This window comes from Asterias amurensis, chromosome 7 (assembly GCF_032118995.1).
Source record: "Asterias amurensis chromosome 7, ASM3211899v1".
Lineage (NCBI taxonomy): Eukaryota > Metazoa > Echinodermata > Asteroidea > Forcipulatida > Asteriidae > Asterias > Asterias amurensis.
In genome coordinates, this window is record NC_092654.1 from 3,320,017 (window position 1) to 3,336,484 (window position 16,468).

At 37.2% G+C, this 16,468-nt stretch overlaps 1 protein-coding gene across 3 annotated transcripts in view; it reads left to right on the forward strand.

Moving 5' to 3' along the window:
• Positions 1-16,300, forward strand: part of LOC139940135 (calcium-activated potassium channel subunit alpha-1-like) — a 110,612-nt gene extending 94,312 nt beyond the window's left edge. For all 3 annotated transcript variants that reach the window (XM_071936388.1, XM_071936389.1, XM_071936390.1), the window contains 10 exons: positions 1,014-1,108; positions 2,237-2,314; positions 2,838-2,889; positions 4,162-4,258; positions 4,773-4,994; positions 5,973-6,177; positions 6,970-7,062; positions 7,896-8,026; positions 9,536-9,739; positions 10,702-16,300. In XM_071936388.1, the coding sequence (XP_071792489.1) occupies positions 1,014-1,108; positions 2,237-2,314; positions 2,838-2,889; positions 4,162-4,258; positions 4,773-4,994; positions 5,973-6,177; positions 6,970-7,062; positions 7,896-8,026; positions 9,536-9,739; positions 10,702-10,932 (1,408 nt within the window). In that variant the 3' untranslated portion in view covers positions 10,933-16,300. The remainder of the gene's footprint in view (positions 1-1,013; positions 1,109-2,236; positions 2,315-2,837; positions 2,890-4,161; positions 4,259-4,772; positions 4,995-5,972; positions 6,178-6,969; positions 7,063-7,895; positions 8,027-9,535; positions 9,740-10,701) is intronic.
• The last annotated feature ends 168 nt before the right edge of the window (positions 16,301-16,468 follow it).

Here is a 16,468-nt window from a genome sequence, read left to right on the forward strand (position 1 = left end):
TTGGGAGGCGTTGGAGCGCAAAGCTGCTCGCGATTGAGAAAGAGTGGAGACCAAAATGTGATATGGCCGTCTTAAATCGCAGTTTACGGTGTCGCAACGGCTCAATGCTAGCCATCAATATCATGTCCTTGGTTTGGTTTAACCAGGAAATGAGCTAGCTGTGTTGTAGTGACAATTGAAAATAATGGGAGAGAGATTTATGAGAAATAATCTTGAGTGCAGCTTTTCAATTTCTGCTGAATGTTTTGAAGCCCTGAAGGGGATACTAACACCCCGTCGAGACATTCACGTCATTCTTTATATTGACTATTTGCAGAACAGTTTGTTGACAAATACGTCCTAGTTTGTGTTGTACCAGGTTTTCAAAATATTAAAACAAAAATCAAAATGTAACTTATGCTATCTGTATTTGCCTTTTTCTATTTCTTTTTTTGTATTTCTAATGTATTTTTTTTTTCTCCAGCTGTTTTAATATTTATTTATTTATTCATTTATGTATTCATTTATTGTTATATTATTTTTGTGTGCATTGATTTGATTGTATATTCCAATCAGAACAGTTCCAATTCAAGCACATTGGTTTGACTTTCAAGCAATTTGAACGTTGACCAGAAGAGAAGCCCCTAACCCAAAATTAGATCGAAAACATGTACACTTGAATTGTTAAATTAAATAACATCCTACCAAATTCCCCCTCCCCCACACACCTCCCCCAACACCACCCGAAGAAAATATCTGATTGTGCCACTAAATTTGAATGAACACAGCCCTGCTCATCCTTTAAACAATTACCGTGTTTAAATTAAGAGAGGTCAGGTTTTGTTATCTTGCAAAGATTATCCCAGCAGTTGATTACGACCTTTCATTTATCTGCCTCGCTACTCATTTCAATTCTGCATCTTTGAATCGGTCCGAGCCCAGCCGCAGCCGGCCTGTCTTTCATGTTAGAATGCCATCACTGATTAAATTGGCTCCCCAATATATAATATTATTCTCTCTGCTTCATCTTTTAGGGCGTTCTATTACTGTAGAGCGTGCCATGGGGAAGGCGTAGAAGTGGAGAAAATTTGGAAGTGTGAATGCAAAGAATTCTCCTGCATGGATAACAGTGAGTTCTGTCTATTTAATAAGATCAGTGTGTGGAAAGAGCCCCACCATGTATAATGATTGTTTTATATCTTGACATTTTCATTAGAATTAGTTATTTAAATTTAAAGACAGGAAGGCATGTGGTGTTTATCTAAGAACTATGAGGTAATTAATGTCAGTTTCACATTCGAAACTGAGAAAATGAATGTCTCTTTTTACCAACCAAATGCTTTGTCCCTATGTCTGTATGTGACTGGATTAACAGGCTTTCGAGCTACATGTACAGTATTTAATTCCACTGTTGTTGATCCTGGCCATCACATTAGGGTTGTTTTGTAATTTCCTGTGCCCTTACTGTTTTTCTTGCTTTGTATAGTACATGTACTCATATTATCTATTTGACATACTGTCTGCTTGTATTTGTAATTGTTTGTCTAATGGCCAAATAAAGAATAAGAATAAGAAAACAAGGAAGTATGAATGCAAGGAATTCTCCTGCATGGATAACAGTGAGTTCTGTCCGTAAAATAATATCACTCACAGGAGACAGGGCAAGAGCGCCATCATGCGGTGAATGTCTTTCATTATTGATTTTCATCTTGACATTTGTCATTGTAATTAATTATTTCTATATAAGTTTGAATTATTTAGCATTAAAGGAAGGCTGTGTCGCCTACTATTAAAGGTCTTTAATGACAGTATCATATGAATTTGAGACCCAATTATTTAGCACCTTATAAGGGTTTACAAGGTGCTTCTGTGCATACAGCAGCCACAGCCAGGAACACCGGGGCGAACCCCTTCTCTTTTTGAAAAGTGCACTGGGTTCTTTAACATGCGTTACACAACACATGGGACCAACGGCTTTAAGTCCCATTCGAAGGACGAAGCAATGGTTAAGTGTCTTGCTTATAAAGACACAAGTGTCATGGCTGGGGATTCGAACCCACAGTCTGCTGATCAGAAACACAAGAGTTTGAATTCAGTGCTCTTAACTGCTCGGCCACGACACTTCAGATGTATTTCCATTATTTTTTTAAACCCTTTGGGCACTCATTCTTAGAAATGCATCCTTGGGGAGCAATTTTTCATTCTTTCCTTTGTTTTTAATTATCACTATCCAATTATTAATTTTATATCTCCTCAGACCATGCCAAAAAGTACACCCATAAAGACGGACATAAACTGCTAGCAATGACTCGACTTGGAGATCTACATGAGCCAGGTACATGGTTATTATGCATGCAAGATTGTAATTTCAATCCTAAGGAAATTACCAAGTGTAAATCAGTCGTACCTATTGCCTGAATATCTTACAACAACATTTGAGGTTGAGCAAAGAAAAAAAATTACTATCGAGCCAGCGCTCTACCAATTGAGCTGTCTGCACGTCTCCCTATTTTGAAGCCCATGAGTCATTTTTAAGACATTGTCTTGCGATCCAAGAGAAAATTAGGTGAACATTGAAATGTGAATGGCTTTTCTTTATGGAGATTGCTTGGAACTGGTTGCCACTGACCACTGACTCCCAAAATGGCAAGCCTGGCGGGTGGTAACTGCGCAAGACGTTGGTGTGTAGGAGCAAGTTCATGCATTTTCACCAGGGTAAAAAATTACGAATAGTTGAAAAATCTGACCTGTTGTCAGTGATGGTTTGAAAAATGAAGAGAAATTATTAACATTTTTACAATATAGTTTTCGTTGGTATTGGACTAATCAACATTGATGATGTTTTTTGTTTTCTACAGCACCTGCTGCTCGCACATCCCATGCTGACTTACCTGATCTGCAAATCAAAGGGTAAGTATCTCACTGTCAGTTGACTTAGTGAAAGATTTTAGGTGTGAAATTGGTCTAGTTCTCTTCAGTCTTTGTATATTGACTTGGTGTGGATGTTCTTTGCTTTTGAGGTCGACTTATTTAGTGTGGATGATTTTTTTAGTTCTCAAAATTTGTCTCGGTCTCACCAGTCTTGCTCTTGTTGCGTCTGAGTTGACCGAGTGTGGATGTTGTTATTTGCCCAGTCAATTGATTTAGAGATTGGTCTTTATCACATCAGTCTTGGTCTTGCTTGTGCCTTCAATTAACTTTGTGTGGATGTTGTAGGTCTTGAGATTGATATTAGTCTCAACATTTATGGTCATTGTTACCTGTCAGTTGTCCAATTGTGGATGTTAGGTCTTGAGATGGGCCTTGGTCTCAATCAGTCGACTTGGTGTTGCTGCCTCTCAGTTGGTTTACTGTGGATGTTGTACGTCTTGGGTTGGTCTTGGTTTCATCTGTCTTGGTCTTGAGGTCTCAATTGACTTTTTATATAATGTGGATGTTGTAGGTCTTGAGATTGGTCTTCCTCAGTCTCATTTGTTTTGTTGCCTCTCAGTTGGTTTAGTGTGGATGTTGTAGGTCTTGAATTGGTCTTGGGGTCATCAGTCTTGGTCTTGATATAGTGTGTCTTTAATTTATTTTGTAGGTCTTGGTCTCTTGAGTTGATTTGTGGATGTTGTGGGTCTTAAATTGGTCTTGGCCAAATCAGTCTTGGTTTTGTTGCCTCTCAGTTGACTAAGTGTGAGATTGGTCTTGGTCCATTAGGTTGTGTTGCCTCTTAGTTGATTTGTGGATGTTTTTAGGTCTTGAGGATGGTCTTGGTCTTATTGCCTCAGTTGAATTAATGTTGATGTTGAAGGTCTTGAACCTGGCTCACTGGTTTCTCGTTGCATTTGAGTTGAACTGGTGCGGATGTTTAGGTCTTGATATTGTCTTGGTATCATCTGTCTTTCTCTTGTTGCCTCTCAGTTTTAAGAGGGTTCGGTCTCATTGTCTTTTTTTTTAACGCTACTTATTTCTCTTTTCAAAACCCAGTGTCATCGGCCTCCAGTATAAGACTGCTAAAAACTCAAAATTCTTCCTGGGTAAAACTTCATTTCACAATATTTTATATCAAAATCGTGTTGATTTGATTTTTTAGTTGTAAAACTTCTATTTATAAATTCATCGGGAACCATTTATGTTTGTTTTGTTTTTGTTTATACTTTGAGAAAAATTTACAGAGTTCATAAATTTTTATTTTTATAGTGCAGTGACTGAGTCCTCATCAGACCACCAACCAGCGTATGACTTCACTGGCTTGTTTCACTGGTGCCCTGCACGCAAAATCGAAGATGTTTTAATTGTAAGTTTGGATGATTCTGTTGTCTGCTTAAAGTTTTGTACTAGCCTATTTGGATGTCAAGATTCATTTTGAAATCAAACTTAAAGACACTGGACACATTTGGTAATTACTAAAAAATATATTAGCATTTTATAAGAACTTACTTGGTAACAATCAGCAACAGAGAGCTGTTGATGGTATAAAATATTGTGAGAAGCGACTGGACTCCCTCTGAAGTAACATAGTTTTTGAGAAAGAGGTAATTTCACTTGAATCTGTGAAAGACTTCAAGCCTTTCTGATGAGGCATCTGGCTGAAAGCATGCAACTATTTGCACAACAAAGGTATTTTCTCTTTTATAATCGTCGTACATTTCAGATAACCATATAAGCCCAACTTTTCACAGGTTTGTTATTTCATGTACATGTTGGTATACACCAAGTGAGAATACTGGTCTTTGACATTTAGCAAAGGTGTCCATAGCGTCTCCATTCGAATCTTTCTTATTAACATTTTTGTTCACTCCATCTTCCAGGCATCAACACACCAACGGCGACACCTGGTGAACCACATCATTGTTTGTTTGTTTGGGGATGAAAATTCTCCTCTGATTGGTCTAAGAAACTTTGTAATGCCACTGCGAGCAAGTAACTTCAAGAGTGAGGATCTACGGACCATCGTGTTCCTTGGCAACCTCAAGTATGTGGCAAGAGAGTGGGATAAAATCAAGAATTTTCCCAAGGTCTTCTTATGTAATGTGAGTACATACTTGACTGAAACAAAAACACAATAAATTGTATCCTTTGGCAATTTGGCGCTTTATAAATACTGTTATTGTATCACAGTTACATGTATACCTACCATCATGGTAGCAGTGTTTTGAATAATTAGGCTAATACTGAATGTCAAGATGGCCCAAAAGTGACTTTATTTGTATTAAGCCCCTGGTTTGGTTTAGAGGAACAAACCAAAAAGCATTCTAAAGAATTCAGTTTTTGTTCACATATTTTGTGGGCTTTTTTTTTTCTGAGTTGCCCAGCCTGGCTTGATGGTGGTGGGTAATGTGTTTGGTCTTTTTTTTTTTGTGGTTTTAGAACCAAATGGTCAGCCATTTTGTAAGTGACTTGACTTTCTGTCACTATTGGCTTTCTCTGTCAGGGTTCTGTGTTTTGGTTTTGCTTCTAATCGTTTAAGTGTAGGCCCTACCACCTCCAGTTTAAGTGTTCCTTAAAAGTATTTGCCCAACCAGCCAGGGGTCAATTTCACAAAGAGGACTAGTCCTAGGAGATATACAAATTGCATAGATAGTCCTAAGTTAGGACGAGTAACTGGTCCTAACTCGAGATAAGACTAGTCCTAACTCTTTGTGAAATCCACCCCAGGTTCCTCAGAACTTGCATATGTTTGGACATGTTTATGTTTTTCTGAAAACATTTGTATTGATTTTAGATCCTTTGATTTGCAACTGTTTAACTTTTAATTTTCGTAATGCTTGCAGGCGAATACGTGAAATTAAATTAAACTTGGATCACGACTTGGCGTTTTTTCAATCTTACCATAATTAATCGCAAGCTCTTCAGCAGTCGTACTACAAACATCCAATCTTCATTGACTTCGCTCTACATGTCCATATATTGTAGTAAAGGGGGATCTTTGTCTTAATTACCTGAAACATATATTAAGACGAGCAACCTGTAGGTCATTATAACTAATTTACTTTCCTCATATTTTCTAGGGATCCCCGCTGAGCCGTGCAGACATGCGTAACGTCAACGTCCATCAGAGTGCAATGTGTGTCATCTTGTCTGCTAACATGGGAGATAATATTGAGCAGGGGCTTCAAGACAAAGAGACCATCTTGTCCTCTCTGAATCTTAAATCCATCATGGCTGCTGGGGCTCATAGTAGACGCTCCAAGATCATCGCGGCGTATGCTGCAGGTAAATAGATTCCTTTCTCTCTAAAGGAAAGTCTCATAAATTTACAGCTTATCTTGTTTTCCATTTTCGAACGCAATCGTAAAGGCACTGACTGAGTCAGTTATTCAAGCATCTTGGCACCATTTCTGTATTTCATCTTAGGTTTGTTGTTTGCATGGAACAATAAAAATTTAGCTAACAAACTTAACTAGTTTTGGAGGGGAGCTAAGATATTCAGCTGTCTACTCAAAATAAACTATTTGTATAGTTTTAATATTTCGTTATCATTGAGCTTGAGAAATTATGGTTTGCAGTATTAGCAATAATTCGCATGTGAAATATACTTCGCCTTGCGACAATCCATGTGAGGCAAACAGGCATAATAAAAATGTAAAAAAATTGGATGAACCAGTGAGACTTTGGCTCACCATGAAATGGTCATAAATATGTGTAAGGTATTTTTTGTTTTTGATTAAATGTACATGGAAAAAGAATTGTTTTGTGGGGGAACAGATTAATAGTTATAACACAAGCTTGATTGGATTACGGAAAAATGTCGGGCTTCTGCGTCCAATATTTCGGCCGAGTTGGATATGGGACGCAGACGCGCTATGTTTTTCAGTATTTCCACAAATTTATCTTTAAGCAATTTGGCGCGTGACATAGAACACAAAAGACGCAGGATAATGATATTAGCCCTGCAATACCACCCCTCCATTCTGCAAATCTGATTGGAGGATTAGAGCGTATTTGTGCCTATTAAGTTATGCCTAGCACCTGCCCTTGAAACTGGTAAAATTGTTTGACCATCAGAATCACCAACGCGGCTAAACGGAGGGAGTATCAAGAGGTCATTATTTTCACAAGGATCAACTAAGATTACTGTTCCAATGCTGACTGAGTTAGGTAAGTCAATATACTCACTGACCAAAAACCATTAAGATGCCATTTTAGTAAGCAACTCTTTTGGGTCAATATCCTGAACAAAGATCACATTTAGATTTTTGGATTTGGATATATATATTCTCAATGCTTTTGTAAGAGCCAAACGAGAAGAGAGAAAACAATGAAGAAATTTCATTTTTAGATTTGGGATTAAAAAACCCAGAGAACTGTTACTGGGAAACGAATCCACACAGTCAATTTAGTAGGGACCGAAACCCGATCCAAATAGTGCCCCAGGTTGAATCCGAACTGGGGTCTCAGAGGTGGAAGGCAAGGCAAGACACCACTACACTAACCTGACTGCCCATGACCTGACCATGGGCAACCTGGTCTGAAATGTGAATTGATGTATACCCTTGGACATTTTAAGCCCTTGGACGCCATTCATAAGTATGCACTTCTTTTGAGGCAATCAGAGCAGATAATGACTATTATTTGCTCACCAAAATGGTGCCCAGGCTGTAATTCTAACAATAGATGAGCACCAGTTGCCCACCTTGCACCCTTCGCCACTATACCCTACAATCTTTGAAACAATGGAACATTTTATTTTTTTATTGTACGTGTAATAACTATGCGCTTTGATCAAGTTTTGGAAAAGCGTATTATAAATACCTTTTATTATTACTGTTTTATTTTATGTACTCAGTACTCTGCAGGCACCTCAGGAAGGATTCGAACCCTTGACCTTGCAAAAGTAGCAAAGTCCACATAATTTACCAAATAATAAATTAAAATATTAATTTATTTGATTATTAAAGATGTACCACCTCTTTATTTTTGGTGTTTCTCAGTAAACGACATCAACGTTCAGTTTCTCGATGACGACGATGAAGATGATCCTGATACTGAGTTATATCTCACTCAGCCATTTGCTTGTGGTACAGCATTTGCTGTCAGCGTCTTAGACTCATTGATGAGCGCAGTGAGTACAAACTCGTTATTCTTATCACACAACAAATTCTTTAAAGGCAATGGACACTATTGGTAATTTCTCAAAATAATTCTTGGCATCAAAACTTACTTGGTAACTAGCAATGGGGAGAAACGGCCCTCTGGAGAAATATCGTTGTTTTTGAGAAAGAAGTAATTTCTCACTAAAATATTTGAATTCAAATCCTCATCCCAGGGGAGGTGTCAAATTCAAGCATCTGAAAGCACACAACTTGTGCGACAAGGGTGTTTTTTCTTCAATTATTCTCTTGCGACTTCAATGACCAATTGAGATCAAGTTTTCTCACGTTTGTTCTGTTATGCATATGTTGAGATATACCAAGTGAGAAGACTGGTCTTTGACAATTACCAATAGTGTCCAGTGCCTCTTAAAAAAATTGAATTTACCCTGAAAGAGATCTTAATTCTAGACCTATGACTGACCTTTTTAATTTAACCCTAATTTGAGGAGGCGTTTTATGTCCAAGACTAGACCTCTTTAATTGGTAAAAAGTTCTCTGGAATGTCATTTCCTCTTTCCCCCACTGATCCATGGTCTCATGGGGGTTATTAGGCTCTACTCCGAATGTAAACATTGGTCAATACCCTCAAGGTGCTGAACAGTACATTGCTGATCTGAAACAAGGTGACACCAAAAGGCTAACCAATTAAACACTTTTCAATTGCCCATTAAACAGTAATCTGACCATGCCTCTCAATACCAGGTAGAGAAGTCTCCCAGTACCTTGAGAAAGTCTTGCACCACAAATTTCTGAATTTACCAAACAATTGTGTCATTAAAAGTTCACAGCACAAAAAGTTGTGCTCTAGAACTAGTAGGTTTGGTTTTAAATTCAACATTCAAGTTTGATTTAACAATGGTAGGGCTGTTCAGTTTTATTTTTAACCATAACATAAACCACTGTTGCACTGTTGCCTTATAATGCCTTTTCTAACGTTTATTATAGTCAAATGTTGTAATAACCAACATATTTATAATGCACTTTTTTTAAAGTATCCAAAAGCCAATACAATTTTGTAGGAATAAGACACACCAAATCTAAGTTTGGGATAATGCAGTCTTTCGCCGATCTATCTGACAGATTGCGTTGCCCCCCCCCCCCCCCCATAGGGAAGGGAAGGCCTATGATCGAACCAGGCGTTACTTGTCTTACCATCCCAAGGAGTAACAAAGAGATAGGCGATGGATCATTCAGTGTGTTTGAGCCAACTCTCGGGAACCAATTTCCACAAACCAAAAGATCCTCACAAACAATTGATGCTTTCAAACACAATCTGAAAACCTATTTATTCCAGTGTGTACAATTGTTTCTGTTGTTTTTTGTTTGTTTGTGAAGCGCAACGAACATTTTTGGAATTGCGCTATTTAAGAGCTGTTATTATTACAACTCTTGCTATAGTAATACATTTATGGCAAACAAGCTGCTTCCTTGTGACTGAGTAACTAATTACCACTTCCAAACTTTCTTGCTCTTTACAGACGTACTTCAACTCCAATTCCCTGACCCTCATCAGGACCCTCATCACTGGAGGAACAAATGCCGACTTAGAGGAGATTCTATCCGAAGGTGGAGAGCTACCCCCAGGGGTACAGATTGGTCACAATAGACTCATGGAACTACTTCGAGATAGGTGTACTGTGGCACAGCTTAGTATTGGGGTTGGTGTGTTTCAACAGTTTAAGGTAAGTTCTCAAGATTCCGGTTTTTGTGCAATAAGGTTCTAGCCCAAAGTTCAATTAAATTCAATTCAATTCAATTCAATTCTTTATTCGTCATGCCCAGCATGAAAATCACTTTCTCGATTTGCACATTAAAATACAGTAATTAAAAATAGCACAAAACTTACCGGAACCGTAGAAATTAAAACAGCAACAATATTATAAAAATATCACATTGCACAAATAAATAGTTTTAAAATACACCGGAGTGAAAATATACATCAAAACAGAAAATAAACCAAGGATGACTTGGAAAGGAAAGGGGGTGGGAAAAGGAGAGAACGAAGGGTGGGGGGGGGGAGACAATACATGGGAAACAAGGGAGAGGCCAGTGGGAAGTACGAAGCAAGTCGTCTAATAAAATTGTTGTTAAAATAAGAAATTCAACAATCATTTCTATAAGACCAGGTTATAACTTTTGTTTACAAAATAATGACCTTGTACATGTACATTGTAGGGCAAGATGATATGTGTCTGTAACAATGTGATGTTACAGATTGTATGGTCTACGTTCCATTTTAATTTAAAGATTTTGAAATTGAAGTGCTGCCAAGAATTGAAATTAAACTACAAATTTTTTATTTCCTTAGTTTTTTTTTCTCCATTTATTCAACTGACTCCCCTTGGAGGAATGTTTGTTTGGCCTTAATTTATAGCCTTCTAATAGTATCAAATTGCCTACAATTTTCCAATTTTAAAGTACAATACATTTCTCAAAATGAAATTTATGTTTTGTATTCCTGTTCCAGACATCTTAACAATTGAGCCAAAATAATAACAGCATTGGCCATCCATAAACGTTACATCGAATTGAATAGAATTAATAGTCTTTCACAAAGCCTTGAGAAAGATTCTGCCTATTTAACATTTTTCTTTGGTACGCACAGTTTGCTAAAAGTAGTCCATTATTCCCCTCATTAACTCAGGAGGGACACACCTACGACCACTTGTTTCTTCATGCTCTCGAGAGCGGCATCCTTTGTCTAGGGATCTACCGTAGCCTCATCATTGCTGGTAAATCGTTAGGGAAACGTTATGTCATCACCAACCCATCCCAAGACTTTGAACTCGCGTTAGGGGACAAAATCTTCTGTCTCAAACACTTTGAAGATCTGAATATGAACAATGCCATACCGGAGACATCTATCGAGTTATAGCCGATCAGGTAAACGACTGCTAACACTTCTACTAACAACTGTGAAAGTCAGCACGTCTCATTCGGAAACGGCCCACTTCTACATTTTATAAACAATTTTTCCCCCAAATATAATCCTAAAACAAATCATACGAAAATCATATTTTGTGGAAACCATAGTTTTGTTCACTTTGTTAGTTACACTTAAACAATCTCTTAGTATAATCTTCAAGTTGTTAAGTAGTGAGAAGACTTGCGAGGATGTTTTCTTTCTAATATTTTATTGCCAAAGGCCAGAACTCATTTATATACACCCCCTCTCTCCTTCTTTCTGATACCATGGAGTACAAATTTGCATTATACTCACTTCTATACCCAAGTTGCCAAAGGTTGTAGGATTATTTTTGTATAAAATGCTTTTCATGTGAATACCATGAAACTGTCTTCCGATGTAACTTTGCTGTCCTGGTTGACTCTGTGTCACATTGATGCAAAAACCTAAATTTTAAAACTAGTGTCATGTTTGCACCTTAAAATTTACTGCTGTCGATGTATCACATTATAAAATTCCATGAATTGTTCAGTATTTAGACTTCAATCATTTTAAATGAAGTGATCCCATTTTCATCTCGGATTCGATATACTCATAACCTTGAATATATACATCTTATTAAAATCATTTTTGTCAATATCTGAGCGAATTATGAAGATACCAAAAACTTTGCGTAATAGGTAGTTAAAATGTTCACTTAATCTCACAGATTTATAACGGTTTAATCTTCATAGACAGTAGATACTATACACCTATTCCCGCCACAACAATCTTATAATCCATCCCCTACGTATTATTTACATACAATATATATATTATGCTAATCAACTCATTTGCATAATAAGAAAACCTTTACATTCCTTGTGAGAGTTTACTTTTGAACGCTTGAGAAATTAATAAGATTCATAGACTATATTATTGATAATAATTCCTTATATGAGGAATAGAAAAAAATGCAATACTATAAGTATTATTAAATTAGAGGTAGTTGTGAAGTATCTCAATTTTGTAACCAGGCTGTTTTTAGTTTGTGAAAAAGTTTGTCAAATAGTTTGATTTTTAGTTTATGAGTTAGACTTACAAGCTTACAGCAAACATATCAAATTTATTTTGTTTTGTTTGTTAGTTAAATTATGCAGTCGATTGGATTAAGTTGATGATATTTATTTTTAATAATATTGTGAAATTGATGTTAATACTGCGTTGGCCACAATCGTTAAAAAAAGTGTTTTAAATTGTACTTAATTATTTTGGGTATTTATATACCCTAATGTAAATATGACTTAACATTATCTGTTTCCCTCAATTTTGTATTTACCAAAAACAAACAAAGACTTTTGCAGGGTATAATGTATATAAACACATATCGATATCACTGTAAATAAATAATTTGTAAATAAGTGTCTTGCCACCATGATTGTAGTTACCTCCATCTAGTTCTTGTTTTGCTAATTGTTGCAATATTAGTTATCTTCTTCTGTCAGTCAATGTAACTCCTGATTTTACATGTTCATTTTTCACTTACATGGCTGAGACTTTTGTCATAAAGCATAATCTTCATATTTTCATTATTTCATATTCCACAGAGGTGTCACTATAGATAACTCATATCTTAAGATAAATGCAAATACGTCATGCACGAACACACATATTGGGAGAAAACTGTAATGGATTTCATAACTATTTTAATATTTCGTATATGTCTACTACAGCAGTGCAGTTGGCAGTTAGTGAGGTCACCAGTTTGGAGTTATCTGTCTGGAATAGTGGACAGGGAGGTACTGTCATAGCACACTCGGGTACACCGTGTTCATAGGTTTGATACTCGTCCACTGGGGCCAGAGGACAGTATATGCAATGCCCAACTTTGTTGGCTTCGAAGCAACCGGCACCAGACTGCAGTCTATTGAGTTGCACCCCAGACCCTGCCATGGGAGGTTGTTGCCCGATCGGTGCTGTAACTGGGTTTCAATGTATGGCTTTAGTCCCTCAGGGGCAGCTGGGACATCATCCACCGTTTCCAGGCTCATGGTCCAGAGGCTTCGATGAGGGCATTCTCTTCTAAGAGGATGTCCTGCAGAAAATGCTTTGACCGATTAGCTTTTCCATAGGCCATACTGATGCTCTCACTATTTCTAAGTGACAGCTTTCAAGTCCAAATCTGCAGCCAGTCTGAGATCATTGCAGCTTGGTTCAGTAGAATGAACTGGGAAATGACTCGTCACAGACATTTTCCTAGTCTTAAAGGTCATTGTAGCTGGTTTCTCCAGAATGAAATGGGAAATGACCGTCACAGACAGCCTCCTAGTCTAAAAGGTCATTGTAGCTGGTTTCTCCAGAATGAACTGGGAAATGACCGTCACAGACGACCTCCTAGTCTGAAAGGTCATTGTAGCTGGTTTCTCCAGAATGAACTGGGAAATGACCCGTCACAGACAGCCTCCTAGTCTAAAAGGTCATTGTAGCTGGTTTCTCCAGAATGAACTGGGAAATGACCGTCACAGACGACCTCCTAGTCTGAGGTCATTGCAGCTTGTTTCTCTAGAATGAACTTGAAAATGACTTATCACAGACACTCTGCCAGTCTAAGGTTGGGGTCTAAGGTCATTGCAGCCCATGGAAGAACTTTAAATGACCCACCACAGACAGCAGCACAGTCTAGGGTCATTACAGCTGGTTCCTCAAGAATGAACTTGAAACAGACCCATCACAGACGGCCTTCTTAGTCTAAGGTCATTGCAGCTTGGTCCCCAATAACTTTAATATGTAAACATGTAAAGTAAACATGCACTTACATTCCTAACAGTTGAATATTCTTAAGACTTGCATGGACTATGGAAATATTCTCAAGTGCACTTGAGAGTTAACACTTGACCATAATTTTGTATCGCTTAGTTAGCACTAGATTCTTCTAAATATCAACATTTGTTCACTCTAAACACAATTGGGACCATTAACACCTCATACTATTTCATCTTTGTAAGGAAAGTCTGTTCAACCAAACAAAATGTCTAGTTTAGCAATTTGATTCATAATAATTTCTGTTGATGGGTCACAGGTGACTTAAAATACTATAATGGTACGTTTTTGTTATGGTCTATATACCATGAATCAGTAGAATTTATGTCAAACTTTCTGTTTATTGGCTATTATAATTAGTTGTGTAAATCAGTGATGTACAATTTGTAATGGAATATTTAGTGGACAAAACAGCGACTGTAACTTGAACATTTTTTAGTAGACTAAACGAGGGGTTTGTCTGTATGAATATTTACTCAACAACAGTAGATGAAGTAGCCTACTATAGGTTCAATGATTTGTACAGTGTAATAGAGGCATGAACAATACTGGGAAAAGCAGGAACATTTAAAATGTACCAATTCTGTACGAGGCTAAAAGATAAATCTATTCAAATTTACTGTCGACCCTCTACTTTTTAAACAAAAGCCCGATTGGTTGTCCCAAATAATTAAAGGTTATTCAATTAATGGACTTTATTGACATTCAAGACTTAATTACTTACCTGACGCCATTGTATTTATGTAAATAACGTCATGAAACTATGCATCCAGTATTCCTTCCCTGCCTTTTGCCAATTTGACATAGTACTATAGCTAACTAAAAAATTCACATTTTAACAGTCATTGAAATTAATACAAGTATCTATAAAAAAAAAATGTATATATTCGGATTTTCACGAGAATAGCATTCTTCTTTTCATTAAAATATCTCAATGGTGTATGTTGATCTATATCACAAAAATAACATCTTCAGCAATAGTCACTATAATAAACAAAGCAATTAAGTATTCAACTGTAACGAGATATATCGCTGCATTATCAATACTAACAAAAAGTATAGAATTATGGGTTGTAGAGCTATTTTTTATATCGGAACTTGCAGAGGGACATACGATTATAGTGAAATACCACTATCACACTTTAACACGTTGATGTATTGATATAATGCCATTGGTAGCACATGAGTAACTTTTCAAACAGTTTTAACAAATCGCTAAGAAAATTATTAAGAATTGAAATGTGAATGTGAATCTGAAATTGTGTACTGCATCACTTTAATATTATACTGATACAAAGCCTAAGGAAAGAGGTCCGTGGTTTCTAGTAGAAGGCCCAGGAACATTTGTGATGATGCGGACATCTTGTTTTTGACCTGCATTCAAATCAATGTACAGTAGGCTTCATAATTAGTTTGGTTTTGCACCCATGTGTGATAACATTCTGGAAAGGCTCCATTAAAGAAAGAGGCCAGAATAATACATCCTTTATGTTTTTATCAACTCACACCTGTTATCTCCATGTAATTCCTTTTTTCAAAACAGTGGACCCTAATCTTTCAACGGGTTATTTCGGGGCGCATGGTGGCAGCAGACTTGCCAGGTCAAATCCATTGTTCTCGGTAATGCGCGCTTGCTCAGACGTAAACAATGACAATAAGTCTGCTGCCACCTAGCGTTCCAAAGTTCCCCATTGGATCAAGAACAGTATGTTTGCTTGCTCTCCATGGAGTCGGAGAACTTGGGACATGACGATTCAATTTGATGGAAAGAATTTTTTTAAAGTATGCTGCATGTTTGAATAATACAGCTGGGGTTTGACCAAAATTGCTAATCTTGATTCAGCACTACTAAACTATTCCTCCACTTCAGGCTTTGAATTAGAGTAGTACTTATTATACAAACTTAGGGTGTGTTTGAAAAGCTTCCCTGGGTCGACCCCGCTGTGGTCACTTGGGTGAGCCCCTGACAAGAGCTGAACGACCACACTCGCCCTCTCGTGGTGGTGAAGTCATACACCTCGGGTCACCCCCAAGTGACCCACTCCACATGCAGGGCACTGGGGGCTGACCCGGGTGAGCCCCTTGAATTGACGTAGAAGCTATTCGAACGGACCGGGGGCAGACCACCGGGGTCGACCCAGGGAAGCTAAACGAACGCACCCATATTTTATTGTTCAATCTGTACCTTGATATCTGCAATTCCTTGTCACTTTTCTCTTTATAAATCAATAGCTGTGAACAAGACTCGTACTCACTCTCAAAATTTCTAATATTCAAGAACATAATGTTTGCGAGACGCGAACTTCTACCTTTTTAGAGAAATGCAATTTAAAGTCTACATTTATGACATAATGGAAGCTTAATAATCTTCTAGCAACATTGGATTCTTCATTGTTCTGTGTAGAATACTTAGACTTTACGGACCAACAGACCACTTATGGTTTCTTGTCTGCAAATAAATATAAATTACATGTAAATAAAGATTTACCCTTTATAATACCTACAAATGTTGTTTACAATAAAGTCATAATGTTACAATTACCACAACCATTTCTCAGCCTTTCTGTGTGTACTTCTTCATGTTATAACATAAAAACAACGAACCCTTAAAATCTTATATAAATTCAAACCCAATCCAAAACCTATATATAAAAAAGCACCCCAAAATAAACCCTAATTCCTTTTCATGTTCCATATGAGCTAAAAC